The sequence below is a fragment of the Calonectris borealis genome, chromosome 14 (assembly GCF_964195595.1).
Source record: "Calonectris borealis chromosome 14, bCalBor7.hap1.2, whole genome shotgun sequence".
Taxonomy (NCBI): Eukaryota; Metazoa; Chordata; class Aves; order Procellariiformes; family Procellariidae; genus Calonectris; species Calonectris borealis.
In genome coordinates this window covers 232,727-255,897 of record NC_134325.1, presented here as the reverse complement: position 1 = coordinate 255,897, position 23,171 = coordinate 232,727, and the positions used below count along the sequence as shown (strand labels likewise).

At 36.9% G+C, this 23,171-nt stretch overlaps 1 protein-coding gene across 12 annotated transcripts in view; it reads left to right on the top strand.

Moving 5' to 3' along the window:
• Positions 1-22,118, top strand: part of LOC142088032 (serine/threonine-protein phosphatase 6 regulatory subunit 3) — a 50,779-nt gene extending 28,661 nt beyond the window's left edge. For 5 of the 12 annotated variants that reach the window (XM_075162885.1, XM_075162883.1, XM_075162884.1 and 2 more), the window contains 10 exons: positions 626-712; positions 4,418-4,515; positions 6,586-6,640; positions 7,371-7,501; positions 8,697-8,815; positions 10,237-10,390; positions 11,767-11,873; positions 12,799-12,949; positions 16,419-16,541; positions 20,186-22,118. In XM_075162885.1, coding sequence (XP_075018986.1) covers positions 626-712; positions 4,418-4,515; positions 6,586-6,640; positions 7,371-7,501; positions 8,697-8,815; positions 10,237-10,390; positions 11,767-11,873; positions 12,799-12,949; positions 16,419-16,541; positions 20,186-20,237 — 1,077 coding nt within the window. In that variant the 3' untranslated portion in view covers positions 20,238-22,118. Of the gene's footprint in view, positions 1-625; positions 713-4,417; positions 4,516-6,585; positions 6,641-7,370; positions 7,502-8,696; positions 8,816-9,474; positions 9,599-10,236; positions 10,391-11,766; positions 11,874-12,798; positions 12,950-14,487; positions 16,359-16,418; positions 16,542-20,185 lie in introns of those variants that run through there. The other 7 variants (XM_075162892.1, XM_075162888.1, XR_012675694.1 and 4 more) reach the window with 6 other exon arrangements.
• Positions 22,119-23,171: the final 1,053 nt, after the last annotated feature.

The following is a 23,171-nucleotide window of genomic DNA, read 5'->3' as shown; positions in this document are numbered from 1 at the left end:
AATTGTCACTGAACAAACTATTCCCACTAGTTCTATGTCAGATCATCAAAAAAAAACCTCTTCTTTCAAGGGTGATGTTTAAAACAGCAGTTGCTGTGGCAACAACTCCATGTTTGTTTCTGCAAGTACACATTGGTTACGAATTTCTGAAGTTTAATTCTTTTGTCTTTTTGTAAATATTGTAGATACCTAAGACCGTTTCCCTTTAATTTTTATATATAGGAAATATAATATAATCTAGTATTTTGGTGACTACTAATTCACTTGCTGTTCAATATATTTCGTGCAGTACAAAGACAAGATGCAAGTTTTGTCTTGTTTTGTTTTAGATAACCGTCAGCTGTAGGACTGGCTTTTTTAATGTTAAATAGTCATTCTGAAGTAGTCAAAAGCTTTGGCTTTTTTGGGATATCTAATACTCATGTATGTGTTAATGCTATTGAAATATTTCAGGGACTGTTTTATGTGGTATTTCAGGGACTGTTTTATGTGGTATAGCAGTTGGGGAAAAATAAAAATAATTCTGTTTCTTGTTTTGATATGAAGCTGAAGATTCAGCTAGATAGTGTGAGTATACTTGAGTGGCTGTCATATACTATGCAAATGACTAAATTCCTTTGTATAGGTTACTACCTGCCACATTCATTCTTCCAGTGATGATGAAATTGACTTTAAAGAAACTGGCTTCTCACAGGATTCTTCTTTGCAGCAGGTGAGTTGAATTCTTTTAACAGCATTAAGTTGCTCTTTCTGTAAAAATAAATAAGAAATTTTAAAAAAGCAGTGGAACTTGTATTTCTGTCACAAGCAAATACAAATCTAGCAAGTTTAAAATAAAACTTAGGCATGTGTGCATGCACATAACTGTGTTTTATCAAACTCAGAGGTATGGTTTTTAATACGAGTCCCAATATCTTGGTGTGCCTTCCAATTTTTAGTCTTTGATCATGCTGTCTGTGCAGATCTCTACTCATTATGCCTAAGAACACATTTTATATGCCAGGTGTCTGGCTAAGTTGAACACAGTTTCTATGTTAACTTTAGTTCTTACGAGATGTAGACGTTTGAAATGGTGGCTTCTAATTGTGTTTTCTGGCAAGTGTGAATTCCTATGAAAGCAAATACGGGTTTCTGTTTTGTTTTGCTGATAGATTTTTTTTTTTAAATGTTGACCCTTGTTTTGATGAGGAAACAAGGAGGATTGGCTATGTGTTGTTACACGCTTTTAGTTTTTGGCAAAACGTCAAACTCTGCAGCTGTCACAACAGTATAAATGAAGAGCTAAGTATGCTCCTGTGACAGGTTGTACCTAGCAGCTCGAATGTTTTTAACTTAGTTCAAATGTTTTTAGCTTTATAAACCCTTGATACTGTGCAAGTGTACATAGCCAAATCTTCCTGAACTAAATTTCCAATGACCTTGATCACTTATTTTTAAATTCAGTATATGCTTTTGAGAACTAATTTGTGAGTGTTTCAAAGATAACTATCATTTGGTTTAATTGAGAATGCCTAGGGAATTTTCAGATCAACCAGACTGAAAGCTTAAGTCCACCAAGCTGTGTCCACCTTGAAGTTTTACTGCTTTCATAGCTAACTAATTGATAATGATACAGTGTTTAATATGGTTATGGTATTAGAGTATTTTTGTGGAGTGATTATGGAGAACATTAGTGCCGTTTTGATGAAGAATGACAACATTTCTGTAATAATGCTGTCCTATCTGCAATATGCATCTCTTTCAATTCTTTCACTGGTGGTGAAAGAGCGGGAGTCATGTGGCACAAGACTGCCAATAGATCCATATATGGAATGCATTACTTACCTGGGTTATTAACCAAATCTTTCAGCTCACACTAACAGCTATGTAGTAACTACCTAGTCTAAGACTGGCTTCGGTATTTTATGCATCTTCTATAGTTTTTATAATAAGTAATTGCTTATCTAAGTTTGAATTGTGGGTGGTGGCTCAAGTTTTAAGAATCTGATGCATTTTTATCTGATTCAGTGATTTTGTGCACGTAAGGTGCACCTGAATACAAACTTGGTAAGTTGGGTGCTATCTGTAGCAGCTCTAGTGAGAAAGTAAGATCTTCAAATATCTTTGCGCTTTTCATGCATCCCCTTAGTGACCTGCTGTGCTTAGGCAATCCCAGCAGTTCCAGGTAGTTAATATGGAGAAATGCAGATGGTCCAGTGCTGTTTCTTTCAAGTTTGTCACCATTTTCTTGATCTTTTTTTTTTTTGCTAAGCTAAGCTAGTGAAATATACTTTCTAAAGTGGTCTTGTGAGGAAAGCATGATACTAGACAAGATAGATCACTGATGGGAAATGTATTGAAATTACTTAAAGCGTTCTCCAGCTGCACAAATTCATTCATAAAGGTGTCTCTGGCTTCAGCTAGAATACCCTATTCCAGACCAATAGTTAAAGGAGGAAATAGGAGGTAAATTTCCAAAATTCAAGTGGACCCATTAAGAACTGGGTAAGGGATGAAAATACTGAGGAACCTAGTTATCTTTGGTTTATTTTTGTCAAATTCAACTTTTGCCTGTGCAGAATCTTCTGACATCCAAATCTAGTTCGATACTGTTTTCATCTAATGAAGATTCTTTGTTCTAGAAGGGAAGATTTCTTTCCCCCCGCCCCTTTTTCTCAGAAATACTTTTTATGTAAGTTTCTGAATAACACTTCAAAACAAACATCTTTGAAAAAGTGTTCCATCACCTGGTTCTGGGTTGTAAGGTTTCTTATGCCAGCAGCATTTAATGTGCTGTCTTGCTGTGGCTCTGGAAACTTTTACTCCAGGAAAGCATTGTTTTTCTGTTCTCCACCAGCTTAGCACCACTTTTTGTCTTTAAGCCTACTGAAAATATATTACAGAACACGATAGAACTGTCTAGGGTCTGAGATACACCAGCAGTCTATAACTGCATTTTATATACTTGTTGTAGACAATTTTGATGTAGTGATAAGATTTCACACTAATTTCATAACTAGCTGATGTCACAAACCTCATGTCTTAATTTTCTGCTTATCCTGGTGAGTGGTGTTCCTAATGGTTGCACCTTTTGTAAAACAGAACAAGCCTGTTTAACTTCTTTGGGTTTTTTCTTCCCATGGAGGTAATTCACTAATGTCTTTCAGTCACATGTGCTTTTTAATATCCATAATAGTGAAAATACTTTACAGAAAAGGAGAGCTCAGTAACCAGTGTAAAGCAGAGTAATTATTTTATAGGGAGGACTGTCAGTAATTGATTGTCTACCTGTGTAATGTTGGTGTACTAATTATGTTAGTACCAAATCCTGAAGTTTTTTGGAACTATCAGATTTTAAAACTTAGGGCCAAAATGTAGAAGAGTTCTTGCTTTGTCTTGCTTTGGCCTGGCTTAGCGTAGTGACCCTACCAGTCATGAGGGTTTTTCAGACCACTCCCAGCCCTGATAGTGTCTTGCTGTATACCTCATCCTTCTATATCTTCTTTCTTTTTCCTCCAGTCTTCATAATACCTTAATCCAAACTTCCTGTTTTTTGACCATTCTTTTGTTTTCTTTCCATATTCACTTTGTTCAGCTTTACCACCTTCTTCAAAGGTTTTGTTTGTATACTATGTCCCTTTAGCTACTTGGGCAAGAAACCAAGAGAGTTGATGTGACAGCTGTATTTCCTAGAATATTTTAACATTGGCTGGCTTTACGCATGGAAATAACACTATTAAAAGTCCCTAGAGAATGTGTGATAATTTAATTATAGTCCTGGGAAATAAGGGACAAGAGCTATTGTTATGGATAGGAGAAAACGCCCATGTGTACCTTAATGTGTATATACCCATCTGCTGGCAGTTGACACTGGCATCTTTATTTAAAAAAAAAAAAACCCACACAGTTGAGTCAGGGACACTGCTTTGAGATGTAAAATATTCAATAGTTTCCTCTTTCTAGATGTTGAATAGATGCTGCTGGTGCATGTGCCCGAGACTGATATTTCTAGTGATAATTACATGATAAATAAGCCACTGTGCTTTAGTATCTATATACAATGTACTTTTCTTGTTCTTAACATTTATAATTTCATGTTATTTTGAACAAAGAGAGCTTTTTCTTTTGTCCTAGTGTACATTGTTGTTTCACTGTTTCTTTGGGGTGCATTTGGGAAGGTGCTGATTAACACGTGGTTAAACTAGAGATTTAACTTTCTTACTGAGAGCTGCTAATTAGACTGGCTTTCAAGTCAGTAAATATAAGTAGGTGTGTAGTCAGTGTTACCATTTAAAATTCAAAGGTTAAGACAAATCCTTTTCCTATCCTTCATGTTTAGATTAGAGAGACTTTTATTTCTTTGGAGCAAAATGGGCAAATAGGATTTAGAGTATTATTAGAATCATTATATCACTGTCGTTGGTCCTGGGGTTGCCAGGCCTTTTCTGATTATCAGATGCAACAAATGACGTCCAATTTTATTGACCAGTTTGGCTTCAACGATGAGAAGTTTGCTGATCAAGATGACATCGGCAAGTGAGTATAATGTTATACTGGCTTTGACTATAGTCTTGGGAGTTTCCTTTCTTATTGTGTTTTTGGATGTGTTTTTGCTGATGATAAATGCCTTTACTGATGTGAGGCAGTTACCAATCAGTCTTCTCTTCTTGTACCATCTGTGTGCATTGATAGAAGCCTCCCTGAACAGTTTACAGAGGAAAGCAACAGCTTATCTTCCATTTCTAATGTCCTCGTTGTGCCACCAGATGAACACAGTGCTTGTGAATAAATAACTAAACTATAACTCTGCTTTTGAAAGCTATGTCTGTCCAATGACATGGCATTGTTGGGGGAATTTTCACTTTCTCTGTGCCTCAAAGCGATTTTTTTTTCCCTGCTGAATCTATGTACCAGACCAGATGAATAGCTCTACTTCTAAGTTTTCCTGGAAAAGACGACAGGAACAACATGTCTGTGAGTGTACTTTTCTGTAGGGGACAGGAAGGAAGGGCATCGTAAATCTACCTTTGTTTTCAAGGTCAAGGCAGTTAAGTTACAAATAGGGTAAGTGATGAGGAAATGAGAACAATCTTGGTCAGGTTAAAAAACAAAACAAAAACAACAAAAAAAAGAAAACAAAAAAATAAGAAACCACCCACAACAAAAACACCCCCTACAAAAACTGATCTTTCTTCAGTTCTAAGTAAATTGATGCCATAATGGGAAAGGGAAAGAATGGGGGGTTTTGCTGAAAATAGAGTTGATCCTGATTTTTGTAAGAATTCATGGCTTGGGATGCAAGAACATGCAGACAAGAGTAAAAAGCATTACTTGAAGATAGTTTCTAGAAGGGTAAAATACAATAAAATGTCTCGGTGCTCTTCTGTAAGACATGTTTAGTAAGTGATGGTTGCCTGAAGCTTGCACATGCCATCTAAGAAGCATTGCTGCCTTTTTACACCTTTTTAATCTGCTGAGATTATAGATTAAAATATGATGGGAGAGGAAGCAACTCGGGATACTCTTTAACTTTGTTAGAACAAGTGGATTTTTGGCTAGGATAGGAGTTGGAATTCCTTTAAGATCGTGCCTTTGGTAGTGTATGGTCTTGGTGGAAGGAAGATGACTACTTGTGTAATCAGATCTCTTGAGATTTGTGACAGGTATACTGATGATGTACTCATGAGTTGAATTAAGCTGTAGATAAAGTTACTTTAAAGTTAGGCCTTTTGTGCAAGAATTAGTTACAGGTTAAATTACCTGCCTATTGTTGTACAGTAATTCAGATGGTAACTTGCACAGTAATTCAGTCACACTTAAAACTTATGTTCCTTTAGACCACTTACCTTGTTCTCTACTTTGTAATGCAATGAGGATTAGAGGAAGAGTACTTTGTGCTCTGCTGAATGCAATGCTATCTGTGGCTGGAGAAAGAATATATTAACTCTTCTGAAAATCTGGTAGTATTTCCCATCTTTTCCTCCTCTGTTTCTTTTTGCTTCCCCTAGAGATTTAGTTTGACTAATGCTATTTTTAGTCTAAGACATGTTTGTAATTACTTCAGTGAAACTGGTCGATAGCTTAATATGTGAAGCTGTGTAAAGCCTAATATTTGTGTTCAGTTTGGAAAAAAACTTCAGTGATTGGTTTAAAAAAAAAGAGAGTAATTTTTTTTCTGTAGGAAACAGAAGTTGATAATTACATTTTTCTTTCTCTCTTCCTGTTGAGAAGGTTCCTCTATAGAGTGGTGAAATCAGTTAGAAGATATAAGAACTGCTAACGCAGATCTTTGCAGGATTTTGAGCTGTGTCATGGTAGACCTTTAGGCCTACTTTTTTTTCCAGTGCATAAGAGTACAGTATTTGAGATTCATGTATATCATATCAGTTAATGCTTGCTTAGGCTTGTTGCATCTTCACAGCTAAAAAAATCACATGAATGCCAGGCCTCCTCAATGTGGAAATTGACTGTTTTATGTTGGAAACTGCTTTGTCTTTAATCTTATATTTTTAGATTATTGGAAAATGAGAAACCTAAGAGAAATGAAATGTCTTTATGTCATAATACAACATCTTGTTTTATTGCGTACATCTGCTTTTTTTGTAGTGTTTCTTTTGATCGGGTCTCAGACATCAACTTTACCCTCAATACAAATGAAAGTGTAAGTATGTGTTCCTGTACTGTCAGAAAAATTACTGTCTTTTAAATTTCAGTGTGACCTCAAAGTTTTGGTGGTGGTTGTTATATTTACTCCTTTGATGTGTAATCTTTGGAAAATAACTATCCTACCTTGTTCCTTTATCACGAGATTTTCTAATTGGAAGACACTATTTTTGTTCTTTGTGATCAGTGTTAAACAGAATTGCTTCTGATTTCTATGGCCAGGTTCAAGAACAAGCTTGAATCTGATTTGTGCATGTTGCATACTTGCGTTTTATGGGTAGAAGATATTTCAGTCTTCCAGTGAGATTGTGGGGACAGGAAAGTAAGGACAGAGACTTTAACCCTAGATATTATTTGTCAGTTGAGTTGAAATGAACCCTACTACAGAAAATAAAGCTGGAGTACTTGGTGATCTGGTTATCTGAAAAGCTCTTCAGTGTCATTCTTGCATGCCATTCTTAAACACGATAGAAACTCCTAGCTGTTCTTTGATGGTCCATTCAACTTGTTAGTAGCTGAGTAAAACAAGCACCACTGAATATTTTCTTGACAAGCTTTAAGTTGTTAAGAGATTCTGGTTTGCTGCTGCTCTTAGAGAAATGTTTGGGGTTTTTTTTCCCCACTGGTTTAAGATTGTCTTCAGAATAGTCATGTATTTCCAAAATGTTTACTAATGTAAGTAGAATGATTAATCATAAACATAGATTTTATACTTTTGCTGTATTTAGGGCAATATAGCCTTGTTTGAGGCATGCTGTAAGGAGCGGATACAGCAGTTTGATGATGGTGGCTCTGATGAAGAAGACATTTGGGAAGAAAAACATATTGCATTTACACCAGAGTCCCAGCGGCGTTCCAGGTAAGAAATATGTTTTTCATCCAAGTAGCAGTATACTGAGTGTGGCTTTTGGTTCAGGCTGACTGTTAGTACAGGCTGTCCAGCAAAACTAGCTATTTCCATTCTGTGGAGAAATGAGTAGAGGGATAGCTCTAGTGTCTGTCTTCCAACCATAATTTGCAGAAGATGGCAACAGCTGCCCTGCCTGCTCAGCTCTTCCTGCACTTCGGCTTTTGTAGCTTTTTTTTTTGCTGCTTATTCTTTCCCTCTGCTTTTAAACCTGCTCAGCCATTCTTTCCTTGGACAAGGCAGTCCAGCTCCATACCTCTAGGCCTTCCTGTATTCTCTACAGTATCAGTGTGGTTGTGGACAAAACTGCATAGGAAGCTAAATTGAGGGGAAGGAGCATCTGGTCCCCAAAACTCTCAGGGCTGTGCAGCTTCCTGTGATATCTACTGAATTTTGTCCCAGGGTAGTCTTGGCTTTTCTGACCTTCTTGTGGTTTGAGTCACAAACCTGATCTCTTCTTCCCTTGCAACCTTCAAAATGCATGTTGCTAATACCTTCTGTACAAAATCAATTATTTTGTCTGATGTTGTGGTTACTTAATGTGATGTGTTTCAGGGACATCCTTACCTTCTCACATTACCTTGCTTTTTGTGTTGCGCTCACCAGGAAGGGAGAGATGCCCATAGGATTTAAAGAATGTATGTAGTTAAAGAGGATGGACTCTTTACAGAGTCCATTACTGGAATACAGTTGGGGAGATTTTAAAATAGATTTGTTAGATTTTTTTGTTAGATTTTAAAATAAATCAAGTTATATCTTGGTAGGTTAATGAAGACTTTTGTATTTCAGCGCTTCAGTTTAGTGTGAAGAGACCAAATAGACCAACAACCTCTGTACACAGATCTGATTCCTTACTTCCCTTTTCTGCTCCCTTTTGCGTGGCAGGAGTAAAACCAATCTTTGTTGTTTACTTGCAAATGAGGGGAAGAAAGATAGCCTCTTTACATGATCAAGTGAAAAACCTTAAACGTTGGGTTTTTTGAGAGAGAAATGAGGGGAATACAAACAGCTAACAAATTATATCTCAGTTAATCTATCAGAAATGATAGCTGTTGTAATTCTCTTGAGCTTCAAACTCTCCAGTATTTCATTGTGCCTAGGGTCTGATACTAAACACAGAATGTAAACTATCTCTTTGTATTTTAAGTTCGGGCAGTACAGACAGTGAAGAAAGTACAGATTCTGAAGAAGAGGATGGAACAAAACAAGACTTGTTTGAATCACACACCAATACAGAGGACAAAATGGAAGTAGACTTAAGTGAACGTACGTAGCTTTTCTCCCAGCTGCTTTGAGTTATAGGAAAGAGTTAGATCTAGCGGTCTTATTTTGTAGGATTTTTGCTTGTTTACAGTTTTTATTCCAACTGTATTAATAAAGTAGTCCTTCCCACTGTAAAGACTTCTTGCAACAGAACATGCAAATGTTGGGAAGTTTGAATTCCTTACATGTCTTGAATCAAGTTACTTAGTCTCTCTAAAATTCATGTTTCTATTTTTCAAGAGGAAAAGAAGGAGGAAGAATCAGAAAGGGAAGGATGAAATGTAATCATTTATACATCTTGAATACCTGCAAAACTAATAGGTTGTTAATCTCCAGATCTAAAATGTGGCTATTTTTACTGGAAGCCTTTCAACTTTTCATCTAACAATGCTCTTTTAAAAGACTTCCTACAGAAGCCAAGTGAATTTGCATTGGTCTGGTTTCATGTGTGAATGAAAGATGCGCGTCAGTAGACTAGACTCTTATGTGGAAACTTAACTGATATAATTGGTTTAAAAGTTTTCACGTTCAAGTCACAGTAGACTAAACCCACTTTAGTTAAACTGACAATACCTGTAGGTAAAAGCCCTGTGCTTATCTAGACTGTAAGGAATTAAATTAAAATAGAAGGAAAAGTTAAGGGTTTTCTTTTCTTTTGTCAGATTGGTGTCGTTGGCATCTGTGTGTCAAACAAGTTTTGATCCATGTGGGTCTCCTCCCATATCTGCCTGGGTTGGAATTTCTAATTGCTAGTCAGAGCTTCCTTTTCAGCCTGTTTTTTTGTATGTAAGTGTTAATGAAAAACATGTTTCCCTTGGGTAGGTGAAGTATTTTCAATTGATCTATCCTAAATTAGATGCTGTTAAGTCACAGTTGCTCCAAAATTTAATATCCCAATAAGTATTTTAAGTTGTAAAAAGCCTTAAACTTTTCTGAAACTTAGTGGTGTTAGTGCATGAGAAATTATTTGGAGACTGCCCATACCTAAGTTGACGTGCTCATTTTCTGTGTTCAGGAAAATGTGCACAGGAAACTGAAAAAGGGATGAAAACTCTTTAAGATTTTTTTTTTTGTTATAGAAATTAGTTTTGAAAAATGGTAACAACTGTTGATGTTAGTTTAAAGTGGGATTATACTTGTGATCTAGTATGATTTATTGTTTTTGTTCTTCAGACAAGCTATATCAATTTTTAGCAGAGTACTCGCAGTTACTGTTTTTAAAATTCTGCCTTCCTAACAGAATTTCCCTTTTAGGGAATGCGTTCATTTTTTTAACAGTATATAGAGGATTCTTCTGCATGTGCTTTAAAGTCTAGTTATGAATTTTGCTGCTCTTTTTGGAATGTACATATAGAGAATCAGTGTTGGGCATATGTGTTCTTTATTTAAATTTGTTCCTAATGAACTTGTTGATGGTCTTTCAGCACCAAACTGGTCAGCTAACTTCGATGTACCCATGGAGACTGCACATGGTGCCAATCTGGATTCCGTTGGGTCTGATGTGTGGAGTACAGAAGAACCTATGCCAGCAAAAGAAACTGGCTGGGCTTCCTTTTCAGAGTTCACATCCTCTTTGAGGTAAGAATATTAGTGATTCAGGGCAAGTTCTGCACTACTAAATGTAATGGCAGCTGCGGTTTGGTTTCTTTGGGGTGTCCACCTCTACCCAAGCCTGTGCTGGTAATGTACTGGTGGAATACAAGGTGTGTAGTGTCCGAAGAGCCTCATGTGTTACAGCAGTATGTCTTTGTATGATCTACCTCATAACAGACTTTTATAGGATGGGTGGATCCTAGTGTGTCATTGTTTTAGAGGTGTTTTAAAGAGTGTTTGGGTCCTTTCATTATTGGTCTCTGACCAGAATTTGGACTGTGATATTTTTATTTAATGTAGACTGAACCCAGTGAAGGGTTGAACATGAACTGTTGAATGTAAAGGTCATAAAATGTTTATGATGATTCTGTTTTATGGATGTTATAAAACAAATAGGTTTGTTTTTTTGTGGGGTTTTTTGGTTTTTTTTTGAAAACTCGCATGGTTATGCAGCTGTGATATTTAGGTTAGGCAGTTCTGCACTATTTTGAGAATGCCTGAGATACACTTTCCTTTCTTGGCTTGAACTCTACATAAAAACTAACTGAAGTCCTCTGTGTAAGCAGCTAGTCATGTAGACGTAAATTTTGAGTTGCCAAATACTAGCAGTCAAGAACTGATTCCTTCTCCAATCAGAAGACTCTTCCTTTTATACATCTGGCTCTTGATTGTCTGTCTGGGCATTAAACAGCTCGGATATAACAGTATGATTTTTCCAACATAAAACAGTGTATTGTTTCATGCTTGAGGCAGGTAAGTTGATAGCAGAATTATGGGTTTAGAAAATGACGACTTGGAGTTGCCACATCAGGGGATAGAAAAGACATTATTCTATAAATGGTAAGAAGTGTTTCAGGTGGCCAAATCTTGTTTTTTGAGTTCCTTCAGAAGGAAAAACTTGTAGCTATGCTATATATACGATTGAGTGGTAAAATCACTTCCATAGTGGATGATGAGGACTGCGTTGGCAGTGTCAGCAGAGAACCATCTTTCAAGTTGCAAGGAGTGCATTTAGAAAGTCAGTTAAAAATGTTGGAAACACTACAAGGAGCCAGTGATACTTGTATGCCTTATTTACCAGGGACATGTCCGCTACTACTTGTAATCAAATCAAATAAAACAGGTAAAAATAAAACCACCACCAAATATACTCAGTCAGCTCAGTTCTGGTGGATTTTGCATTACTAAACTTATGTTTAGCACATCTTCCCAAGACTCCTACAAAAAAACTTGCTGTCATTCAGTTTCAGGAGAGTTCTAGGACTCATAGCTTTGATATAGAACTAAAAATACTGTTTTAAGAACAACTCATTCTGCTATTCAGAAACGTTTCTTAAAGCTTTTTTACTTTGTATTTGAAGCTCGAAAGATTCCTTAAGAAGTAATTCTCCTGTGGAAATGGAAACAAACACAGACCCAGTTGATCCCTTGAGTGCAAATGTAACTGCTCTTGCAACACAGCTAGAGAGTAAGTACACTGCATTCAGAAATGCAAACATTGATTTTAAGAGTTGTACCAGAGAAAGATCTCCCAGAACTTTAAAAGTTAGGTTTCCAGGGACCTCTCATCTGGCTCTGCTGCTCATCTGCCAGGTAATCAAAATGACTTGTCAAAGAATTTCTTAACTATTTAAAATAGTTTCCTATTTAAAACAGGAGCCAGTGTTACCGTTACTTCTAAAAAGCCTGCACGTCATGAATAAAAAAGCATTACAAAGAAGCTAGGTATGTTCTGTTAGAGAATCCTTGCCTGTATCAGCACTTAGTTAGCTGATGCCCAAGAGTGGTAGCCTCTAGTCTCTTCTTATGTGGCCATAGGCCAGTAGCCTCAACGTGTTCAAATTTCTCCTTCCTGCTCATTCCTTTCAAAGTTACCTTCACTATGCATGCACTAATTCTTTCTTGTACATGTATGAACTGGTTAAAGGTCAAACGTGCTAATTGGCTTTTTGTATATATTATTAACAGACAGAACAAGAAGTTCTGGAGACTGGACTTCCCAAAGGCTTGTCTGTACTTGGAAATTTACTGTCAAATTTGTACTGTGTGGACTTGTGTAGTGAATTTCATGGTACAGAAAAATAATACATCACTATAATCCTACTAAAGTCTTGTTCAGGCAAACCTGTTGCAGTAACCATTGTCAACCTACATCACTAAGCGGCTTGCAAAATGAAAAAAAAAGTTACGAAATGTGACTTCCTTAAGCCATCTGTATATGCTCTATATATGTGTATAGTGGGGCTTGCAGAAAGGTGATTTTCTCTGTAAGGAAGAATTCAAGAAGTGTACGAAACTGCAAAAGTATCATTCTGGTTATATTGGCTTGTATGCTTGCTTGTATGAAATAGAAACATAACCAGCCGCATACTAAATTACTTCTATATATCTAGCACCAGGAAGTGTTGCTATGGAGGCCAGCTCAGATGGAGAGGATGATGTAGAAAATGCAGACAAGGTAACTGAAACAGTAATGAACGGCAGCATGAAGGAGACACTGAGCCTTACTGTAGATGCTAAAACCGAAACGGCTGTTTTCAAAAGGTGAGAATACCTATCTATTGTCTTCCCACCCTTGTAAAATAAGCACTGTTGATGGAGCACTATGGATCATCAAAAAGAGTTCTTTGCAAGTGGTAGTTCCAGAGGCTTTAACTAGAAACATTCTTCCAAAGTAATTATTTTGAAATTTTACTTCCAGGTAGTTACTATAACATATGACTTCCCTTATCAAGCCTTAATTTCAGTGGAAGATTATTAGTGGAAGACTGACTCAATAACTTTTGACCCTGATGCACATTATCGTGCATTTTTTATGTACAATTATTCTTTTGACATACAGTTAATTGCATGTCAAAGCAAATTGGATTAGATTTGGATTGGAATTCCATCCCTCTCATCCAGGAGGATAGAGGACAGAAGTTTAAGGCCAGCCAGGCACTGCTCTTGAGTAACTCATCAGACATTTGGGGTGATCGCTGTTGGTGGTATGGATGATGGTGATCACTGTTGGTGGTATGGATGATGGTGTCAAATCTGTTCTGGACTACACATGGCACATAGAATTCTAGAATAAGCAGAAGAACAAACTCCTTAATTTTGGTATCTTCTGATACAAAGTGTTTGATTCAGGAATAACTGTCTTACAGTTACATGGTTATATTCCATATTACATATATCAACATTGTGATCCTTTTATGGGAATAAAGCACATTTCCATTTCGTCTACTTGAGATCTTGTCTACTAAGATCTTGCGATCTTAGATTTAATGATCAAGTGTTTTTTATTTAGTATCAAATCTTTATGTAGGGAAACAGAGGCTACAAACAGTTTGACCTGCAAAAAAACCGTTGCCTTTATTAATTGAAGCTGGTTTGTGTCCTTGTGTCTGTGCCTGCCCCTCCCCCCCCACCCCCAGTCTTGACAAATCAGAACATACTATTTTTCGTATGCAACGCTGTTCTCATTCTTTTAGAATAATTTCCTAGTATCTGTCCCTATTCTAGCTTTAAATATTGAAAAGAAATTGTCCATATGTCTTGGAAGTTGCTTAAAAAAATCCCAGTCCATTTCAGTAGAAAAAACTTCCCAGTGTTAGTCCTTACATTGCCCTTCTTTTAAATTCATTTTAATTTGTCCCGTTAATGGTAGTAGATAAGTGCTATTCATTTTGGATGGTTCAGGAATTGAAACGTAACAGCTTTCAGTCACTCTTGCTTCCATCCTTTTGATTATTGAAGCAATAAATAACAATTCTAATCTCTTTTGGCACCTGACTTAACTTCTGATGTTTTTCAATACGGAGGAGGGAGCATTTATGGCTGCACAGCGCTTATAAATCAAATGGCATTGTTAGAGGAATTGAACCAAAGCAGTTTAGAGGAGGATTGTGACTCAGTGCAGGCTGATGTGGCATGGAACCATAGTGCCTTGCTGACTTAGTAAATGATGGACCTGCTCTGCGGTTTATTCTGTATTTTGGGGAACGCTTTTGTATGGTCTGCACTCCTGTTGTGTTAGATGTTTACTGTTGGATTTAGTTATCCATGGTGTTTTTACACTTCTGCTTAAACTGCATTAGTTCACACGGACTTTAAAGTTCTGTGACTTCTGCTACTGGTGCAAAAACGAACATGAGGAGGCATCATGTGGTGGCAGTTCCTGCCTGCCTTCATGGAATTACCAGCTTGAGCTGTGGAGTAAGCACTTCAATTCTTGTAACTAAAAGGAAGCAGAGGTGCAAAGGAAAGCAACATCATAGAATCGCCCAGGTCAGAAGATACCTCAAAAGATCATCTGGTGCAACCTTTTGTGGGAAAGGGAACCCAGATGAGATTATCTAGCACTCTCTCCAACTGCATCTTGAAAACCTCTAGCAGGGGGGGCTCTGGGATCTTGATTTGGAAAGGGGAGATTAAGGAAATAGAGGAGGCGGCTGAAAGTCTGACATATGGAGACTGTTCTACTCTGATAGAGGTATGTGGCCTCATACCGAGTCTTTAAACCGACTTTTAAATATGCCAGAACAACAAATGGGAGGGAAAAGTAGCATTTCCTTTGGAATAAATACCTAAAACAATGCTGGGGAAAAAAAAAGTCTAGGTTAAGGGACAGTTAGAGTAGCGAGAGGAGGTCCTGCTCTGGCCTGTGTACCTGGCAAAGTGGATACTTCCAGACCTAACTTCTATATAGGTTTCTGCCAATAGAAGATTGATGGTGTGGAAGTCATTATTGAGGGGAGGAGGGGCATCATAAGCACAGTAGTTAATTTGTGGAAAGCTGCAAAGGACAAAAATGTGGTTTCTGAACTTAGTTCAAAATGGAGAATGAGAAGGGAAGAATGGATAGCAGAGACTACCCCTTTCTAAAAAATAAAAAAATTAGGAGACCATCTCTGATGGTGATGGTGACAAGTGTTTTGTTTTGAACAAATACAAAGAGTATCAAGGCAAATGAGGTGGGGAGATCAGATGGGGAAAACTGGATCTTGCTGAGAGATTGCAATGCAAAAGACAATATTTTTACAGGCTCTGCAGATATAAGGAGGCATGGAAGGAAAGAGAAGGATTCATTGAAATTTAAAGGATCCATTGAAAGGAGAACTCTAAGAATAGGAAGAAAAATCAGCAGAGGAGGGTGGCTTTAAAATGTTCCTGACTTCTTGCATAGATTTGTTGCCACAGAGGTATAAGATTGATGTTTGTGTCTACTTCAGAGCTATCTTATAACTATCTCTTGCAGGTATATGGTCAAATTTGTATTTTAGTGCACTCATAATGGCGTGGCTGAGGTGGGAGAGGTGGAATAGAGAGGCAGAAAAGCTTTGATTTAGAGGCAAAACACAAGTATTTGTCTGCTGATGACTTTTGAGGCTGCCTGGTTACATGGTAATGTCTTATATAGTGTGAGTGTATTGCTTTTTCCCTGAACTATGTTTGATTTTGTCTCTGAGAAGAAGTTCATGAAATAGGTTGGGCTGCAGTCTTAGTATTGTATAACCCATACATCGTATTTCACTGTGGAGTTGTTAGGGAGTTTAATAAAGGTGGTGATGAGTTAATAATTCTGCTGAAATGTTTCATGGACAGACTTTACTAATGCCGGTTTCTGTGAGGAAATCTTGAATTTCTTTCATACTTTCTTCCTTCCATTTTTGCATACCTCTGGCTTCAGAGTGTTGAAATCCTATCGGTATGTATAGTAAAGGATCATGACCGTGATTGTTACCACTTCAGGCATCACACACATTCCTTATTTCCTGTCTGATCGTATTTGTAATCACTGTATTTCCTGCCCTTTTTATCCAGTCAAGTTTTAATGGACGTAAGCACTGGTGCGTTATTAGGTGTTTGTAAAGTCTAGAGCCATATGCTTGATCTTCATGTTGCAATCATAACTTAAAATCCATTTGCATGTGAAATATGGACCTGTTTCCCAGTTTTCTCCTCTTGCCTGAAATTTCCCTATAAGTAAACTTAAAAATTAAGTAACTTCTTTCCTTTTTTTTTTAAGTGAGGAAGGAAAATTGTCTACCTCTCAGGATGCTTCTTGTAAATATGTAGTAGAAGACAATGCAGAGGTTGCAGAAGAGGCTCCTTCAACTCTGCAGCCTACTAACAGCAGTCCAGAACAGAGGTAACTACGTTCAAGGATGCTTTCAATCCTCTAAGTAGCAGTTCGCATGTTTTTCTAATAGGGTTGATCTAAAGAGATTAATCAATTCCTGTTAGTTATCAGCTCTGAGTTTAGCTCAATCTAAACATGTGCTTGAGTCTATTTTATAGAATTCTCACAAGTTATATTTTCTGTGATTCTAAGACTCTTGAGTTGTCAAAAATGTGTTTGCCTTGTACTATGTGTCTTGCAGGGTGTTGTAAATATCCCCATTCTGTTTTGTGATATGTTATCAAGTTAGAATAGTGAATTGATACACTTAGGAAAATGATGATTTTAAAAAATATATTAGGGAATAAGTTTGACTTTGTCCTGAAAATTTACTTAAATTAGGTCTACTGTTTTTTTTTTTTAAATTCTGTATTCCATACTGCTGAACAGTTTGGGGGGTAGTCCACTAGTGCAGTTATATGGAAAGGAAATGATGCCTTAAGTCATGCTTGTTTGATTGTGAATCAGTTATTATTTGCATTCTTGTCTTCATGAGGTGTTAATCTGAATATTTGTAGATTTGGAGAAGTTTCAAAGTACATAAATAATTTGTTTCAAATAAAACTTGCCTGAAATATGGAGCAGCCTGGATTGCTCAGCATACTTATTGGAGGAAAGAAGAGAAGACATTTTTTTTTTCACAGCTTGGCTGCTACTAGTGCAGTCTTGGAGAACAGTAATTCAAGATACAATTCTGAGGGGACCACCACCAAACAGAGAAAGCTGCTCTTGCATAAACTTATTTCTCTTAAATTGTCAGGTAGTACTGCTTTCTCTAAAAAAAGGCATTTGACAGTATTTCTGCTGTTCCATTTCCTGTTGAAGTACTTAAGAGGCAAAAAAACTCCCAAACAAGTTACAATGATATGGAAACATACACAATCAACTCTAAGTCTAGTATGGCTTCACCAAAATCAAATGCGTGTAGGGTGATATTAATCACTAAATGTTAAAATGCTTAATGCAGATGTTTCATATCTGAGCTAGTTTCTAGACTTCAGTCAGAGAAGGATTCATCTTTATCTTAAAAGCCTAAAACAATGAAGAGCTTAAAGTAGGTGAGAAGATTTCCACCCTTGAAGGCAGTATTCAGTGAAGACCTTGCTCTGGAACTTAGGTATTCATAAGTATTTTAATATCTAGGGAAGAGTTTACTGGTTTTCTAGGAGAACTAATGTCATGTTGAACATCAGGTACAATCCCAGAAGCTTGATTCTTGGTGTTAAGGCAAAGGGTGGTATGCTGCCATTTCCTGTTTTAGATGTAATTCAAGGGTGCCCAGAGGAACTGTGCTGTCTCAAAGAAAACCCTTGTAAAAGGAAAACCTAAATGTGCATTTACTAAACCCTGAGTAATCCATAGGGTCTGCTCCTCTTCCTGCAGGGCAGGGCTTGGGGGGTCAGAGCTGTGCATGCTGCCTTCTTGTTGGGGAGCTGAGGATGTTCTGAATGGGAGCGTGTTCTGAAGGGAGAGAGGATTTTGCTTAATTAAAAGCAATTCTAGGAGTCACTTTTGCCTTGCAGTATAAACAGGGGTATGATTCTGAAAATCAGAATTCAGAATATATATATATACACATACATATTTTCTGAATCTGTATTTAACTAGTTGTTTTAATAGTTTAAAAGCTGTTGTTTCTTGACTTTAATTTTAAACTATTATTAGAGAAATGTGGTATTTCTCACACAAATCCTGTGAAAGAAGTAATCATTTTTAAGACTTTGTGGATGCTATATTCTGTATCTAGCTTTCTAGTGAAGTCAAAATTGAAATGCTTTTGTAAGCAGAGATTCAGAATATAGCTCTACATACAACATAGAACTCTACTGCATGTTCTGATTATACTGTTATACTGTATGCAGGCTAAGAAGGATGCAAGCATCTTTTGACAAATTTAGATTCTGTTTTTTAGACTTGTTTATGAGCCAGTATGTCTTACCTCTATGGTACTGGGTGTTACACTAAAACACTGCTACCTTTTCCTGTAAGCCAGAACTTTCTACTCTGCGTAAATTCCATAAATTTAATTAAGAAGTGGATTCTAATCAGAAAAAAACACAACCCTGTATAAGTATAAGTTAAAGTCAGAAACCCAGAAACTGTCTTTCACAGCCTCTTCTTTATCTGGAGGTACTGTTTTTATCCGGACAATATTTTTAATGCTGATAAGCATTAAATTGTAGGGACAAAGTCTTTGGGTAGTAGGTGATTGCCTTTTGAGTAAAGATGCTTGTCTAAACCAACAGAGGGCTCTCAGAGCTAGCAGTTCGTTGGATTGCTTTTGAGTTGCAGGAAATCTCGAGGAACTCCTTTCATCGAATCCAGCTGGCTTCAGTGAAGCTCAGTACTTTCTCTAAAGGTGGCTGTCACAGCAGATCCTCATATAAGTGGAGTATAAATATCAAGATAAACATAATTGTGCTTTTGGGGCTCCATGCATGTATGACTAGTGGGAGGAGTCCCCTAGGTAGGTCTTTGGCTGATGGCCAGCAGTAGTAATTTCTGCTAGGAGTCCTGTTCAGTCATGGACTTTTTTCCAGTTAATAAGTGACTGACTTATTAACAGTATTAACAGCATTAACAGTGCAGACTGTCAGACTTCCTGTCCATGCAGCACTTGTTTCTTACCCTCCAGGTTTCTCTAAAAAGTGTTTACTTTTGTCTAGTGCTGTCTGTCTCTTGTCTAATGTGTACATATTTTTTTTAAAAAGTGTTTTTAGAGCTTAGCAGCCAAAGACTTAGCTAGGGGACTCCTGCTGGTCATGTGCATGTAGAGCACGGACCCAAGAGTGGCTTCTCTGTGATGTACACCATCAGAGAACAGGAGTTACAGGTAACTTTTCTCATGTGTAGTTCCAAATGGTATTTATATTCTCTAAGGGAATCTTCAAATGTATTCAGTAGACTTGCACTGAATTGAATTTGAGATTTTTTGCCTTTGTTGCTTGCAATTCTTAATGTTCTCATGCACTACTGATTTGATCTCTTTGTGTTAGTCCAGGGCAACTGAGCCCACGTTCACACTAAACTACTTAACTAGAAATGTATATACTGTTACTGTTTTTACTTTTGCAGGTTTGCACCTTATTTTCCTCCATACTTCCTGAACTTTTCATGCTAATGGACTGACATTGAAAGTATTTGTAAAATGGCAGTTTGTAGATTAGATTAGTAACTAAAGCAGGTTTTTTTAAGACCTTTTTTCTGTTGTGTCTTAGCTGCTTACTTTCAAATGCAATCTTAAATACTCCTGGTATCGCATTTTGCTTAACAGAATAAGATTTGGAGAAGTATCAGAAATGTGCTTTTTATTAGTGATTCTCTTGGGGAGATACCGTATCTCTAGAGATCACTTAGTAGCTCAGGATCAAACACCCTCAGTGTGTGCTCAGTTAAAGCGCTATGCTTAATTAGACAGTAACGACGCAAGAAAATAAATGGGATGAACATGTTATTAGCTTGTGTTTCCTCTCTCCCACTCAGGGGTCATGCTACATGTGGTCTGGGGCTGTTGTTTTTTTGGTTGGTTTGGTTGTTTTTTTTTTGCACCCACCCAAATTTGTTTTGGACCCTTCTTGTTTCTTGTATACTTACACCTTTTTCTGGCCTCTTAGGACTGATCAACACACCCATTTAGGAGAGGCATCTGTTAATGGCCCTGTATGATATGTGATGTCTACTACCTTGACTGAAGAAAATGAACTGATATCCAGGTGTTCGAGTGTTTCTTGAGGATTTCATCTAGACCCTGTTGAAGCCAGTCACTGCTGCACTAATTTCGCAAGGGATCAGGACCAGCAACATTTATATTCTAGATTTTAAGACATTGTACAGAAATTAATAAGTGTAAAAATATTGCACATTGAGAAATACCAATAATTTTTGCGTATGTTTATATTGTATTGTTCTAAATAATGGGTGGCCTGTGAAATAAGATCCTGCTACCCATGTAATGATGACAGTAGTGTTACTATAGTTAAAATGGCTGTAAGAATAGTTTTATAAAAAAGTGAATACACAAATCTAATGTATTTGAGACATAACTATTTGACAATTAGTGTGACCAAAGTATTTAGCAGTTTTCATACATTTTTCACCTTGTAAAAAGAAAAGAAAAAAATGAATTCATGTTTCTTCTGAAACTGAAATGCCCTATAAATGTTATTTTGGTTGTTTTAGCTTACAAAAGTGATTTAAATAAGAATTTTTTGGTGTTCAACATTTTACAACAGGTTTTTTAATTGGTAATTGTTTTCTGTATTGTTTAAAACAGATCAAAAATGTAAGTCTATTGGTAGAGATTTTAAGTATTTATTGCTACAACTTAGTTGACAAATTGATGTTACTGTAAAGCCATATGTTCTCTTAAGTCTTGTTTGCTTGAAACAGTACCTTACAGGTGAAACACTAGAATATTTGAAGTGCACATGGCTTGTTGTGTTTAAGTGATTCACCTGCCTTTTAACCCATTCACCAAGATTTAGTTTAATACCAAGCATTATACAATGGAACATTTCAGAACAATCTGCGTATTTAAAACGCTATAATCCTTTTAGACAAGTCAAATAAATGAAATGCCCGTGCTGCTAATGTAATTACAGTACATGCATTTTAAAAGTATATAGTGTTTTTAATACAAATTCTGGCAGCGGAGCATGTTAATTGTTACTTTCACTGTACTGATCTGTGTGAGGCTTTCATTTGTATGTTCTAAACCAGTTTTTTCACAGCTGGTTTGTGTATATATATATATAGTGATTATGGAAACTAATTCTGTGTAATTTATAATTTTCTATGTCAGTGTAAAATTCCAACAGCCTTCTCAAACAAACAGAAGCAATATACTGTATATTGCCACATCGTCTGGTGAAAGGGTTAAAGTACTTCACCTCCTGCACTTTTAGATGCAAATCCATTTTTGTTTCTGTAATAGTTATATTCATTTATTTTTTACATCATTTGTTTTCCTGACCAGTATTTAAAGCCAAAAGGATACTCTAAACAATGGCCAATGATTTACTTTAGAAGGCGTCCCAAGCAATGTGCCTAAACATTACATTGCATACAGAAATAAAAAAAAAAAACACCATATATGTATAATGGCATTGCCCTTATTGCTTTCTCTCTTGCATTTTCTGCAGCAAATTTCAGTGGCAGTCGTCATTGCAAATTGTTACAAACTGATCAGTTGTGTGAAAATGGAGGGAAAAAACACAGTATCATAGGTGGAATTGGTAACTGTGGTTGCCCTTTTATTTGTCCTTTAAATGATGGAATCCAGTCAGTTTCTAAGTTGTTTGTTCTTCAGTTCAGAATTACTTCCAGATCAGCTTGACCAAAAATGTTTTGTATATTAGCTTTAAGGTTGGCAGCTGTCCTTCTATCACTTTCTGATCTGTAACTGAACGAGCAGTTTTGGAAACAAAACCACTCGTTTCAACACATGAATTGCAATCCAAGTAGAAATTCCAAATACAGGAGAGCAGTGTGTTGGATTACATAAGTTTGATGCTTATATGGAATAAAACTTTTGTTCTTTCCAGTGGAGCTATTTGTCCCTTGCTAACAAGTTGAATTAACTAGCTACATAGCCATGAAAAGTGAAAGAGATACTGGCAGCAAATTAGTTGAAACTCTATTTCAGCCCTGTTGCCTGCAGTTCAGCAAAGTTTTCTAGGGTGTTGTCCTTCCTTCTGTTAACAAACTGTCATATCAGTCCACTGTCCAGTTCATACTGAGCTCAGAATTGAAAAGGGGGGGTATTTTGAACCCTTTCCCTCTGTTGCTGATAGGTTAATATCAGTTGAGTGGAGGTGTGAGAAGTGGTGGTGAGTGGAATTCGCCCTTCAGTGTAGTTTGCCTTCTAATTAAAGGGTGCAATAGAGGTAAACTAGATTGGCTTACCTAACGCTGATTCCAGTGGTCCTGAGAGTTCTTCCTTACTGTTGCATTTATTGATAGTTTTAACAGCTTGTGTGGAAGGTGTGTTAAGCCTGGAATTTAACCTAGATTTGATGTAGTGTGAGCTTGTTCTGAGGAGGTGTAGGTTGTGTTTTACCCACTGTGTTACTTGTACAAGGAATCCTGAACTTGAAGGGAAAGCTTTGGAGGTGTGTTTTTATTGTGTACACACCCCCCCCACACACACACCCCTTTTGTCATTTTTTACCAAAACTTTATGCTGCTCACATAGGCTTACGAAGGTCTGAACATACTTGGAGAGGAGTTCTGAATGGCTGTGTTACCCAACCTGTTTAATCAAATTTGACTTGCATGCAATGGAATTTGAGTCGTCTTTATTAAAAGATACTTTAATACATTTGTGAGATGGACTAAAGTCTAATACCTTTGTACAGGTTTGACTTCCTACAGTGTATTTAGCAGCAGTTAGGATGAAATAAGCTTCCTTTGAATGGCTCATACTGAATATATGCTTTGCCACATTTCACAATGCTCTTTGAAATGGCTAGAAGCTCAGTCACTTGAAACTGAGGAATAGTGATGTCAGTTGATAGCAGAGGGCAATGGATTTAACACTCGAACTTCTCTGGTAAAGGATTTTTACTTAAGCAAGAGCATGTTGCATAAGTGGCTAGACCA